This window comes from Austrofundulus limnaeus, unplaced genomic scaffold, assembly GCF_001266775.1.
Source record: "Austrofundulus limnaeus strain Quisiro unplaced genomic scaffold, Austrofundulus_limnaeus-1.0 Scaffold447, whole genome shotgun sequence".
NCBI classification, from domain to species: Eukaryota; Metazoa; Chordata; class Actinopteri; order Cyprinodontiformes; family Rivulidae; genus Austrofundulus; species Austrofundulus limnaeus.
In genome coordinates, this window is record NW_013952849.1 from 296,246 (window position 1) to 297,694 (window position 1,449).

At 40.2% G+C, this 1,449-nt stretch overlaps 1 protein-coding gene across 1 annotated transcript in view; it reads left to right on the forward strand.

The window, feature by feature from the left end:
* Positions 1 to 1,440, forward strand: part of LOC106529481 (interleukin-31 receptor subunit alpha) — a 26,502-nt gene extending 25,062 nt beyond the window's left edge. Inside the window, exon 16 of the mRNA XM_014024929.1 lies at positions 873 to 1,440. Within this exon, the coding sequence (XP_013880383.1) occupies positions 873 to 1,340 (468 nt within the window). The 3' untranslated portion in view covers positions 1,341 to 1,440. The remainder of the gene's footprint in view (positions 1 to 872) is intronic.
* Positions 1,441 to 1,449: the final 9 nt, after the last annotated feature.

Here is a 1,449-nt window from a genome sequence, read left to right on the forward strand (position 1 = left end):
TGGTTGTAATGTGACAAAATATGGAAAAGTTCAAGGGGTATGAATACTTTTGCAAACCACTGTAATACATGAAATACGAATACTTTTTAAGTTATGTCCTTTATTTTTAGCGATTATGCTGTGCAATGGCCCTCTTTTGTTTAAGTCTGTGCACTTGGATAAAGTCTGCCATACTCTCAAGTAGCAAAGGCTCATGGGACATATCATAAATTGATAAAATATGAGTTTTTGTGGCCTTATAAAGTGTGCAAATCTACACGTGGGGTTAAATCTGATCTAAATATTTATTGTTGTCATTTCATGTTTCATCCTAATAAATTAAAGCTAAAGTGAACAGCATGAATGAAAACTACCTTCACTACAGCCCTTTTATATAGTCATTTGACCAATGAAAATACTGTGTTTCTACATAGAATAACAGGTTACAACCTTTTAACTTTGGCGACTGTTGGTGGGCCAAATCAAATGGTTTGGCGGGCCAAATTTGGCCCGCGGGCCCCACTTTGGGCTCCTCTGGTTTTAGAGGCTGTTATTTCTTTGAAAGGAGGAGCTACTAAATATTGAGTTTTGGGGTTTTTTTGTGCCCAAATTTATGCACCTGCCTAATTTAGTTTAACCAATTATTGCACACTTTCTGTAAATCACATAAACTTCATTTCATTCTCAAATATCACTGTGTTTGTCCCCTATATCATATATTTAACTGATTTTTTTATCCAAACAATCAATGATTTATAAAAGTAAATCAGGAAAATTAGCAAGGCTGCCCAAACTTTCGCACCCCACTGTAGACAGAACATCAATTCAATAATGACTAGACTTTCCCTTTCACCAACTGAGGAAATGTCCTGAAACTGTTGTCTTTCTTTCAGGAACTCCTGAAGGCCATGGCAACGCTGCAGGTGGAAGAATGGGACACAAAAAGTCTTCAAATACTTGAGAGGGAAGACTCGATCCCTGCTGGGACCCTACCATCAACGCTACCACTTCTCAGGACCTCATCAGCAGACAAACAGGATTCTCCAGAAATGTCTTGCAACTGGATCCAGTCGGACACAGACAGCACAGCTGTAGATAACCCACCTGATAATACGACGGTTACATTATTGGAAACACAACGGACGGACCTCCAAAGCTCACCTTTGACCTTTGGAGGAGACTATATGACGATGGAATTGTTCCAGAAGCTGATCTGTCAGGACGAGGAGCCGGACGCCACAGTTACTGCAGTCACTGAAGACAACTCAGACAACATGATGGTGAAAGCTCTGAGGTTAGACTATGTAAGACAGTTCAGCACCAGGCCACCAGACAGTGAACACGTGTCCACTTGTTTATGATGAAGGTGGGAATGAACTGCGCAACGGTGTGTCTTCTGAATGAATGAAAATGATTTAACACAGTTGTTTATACTTTTAGCAGCTCTTTTTATTCCACAGCTGACCTGCT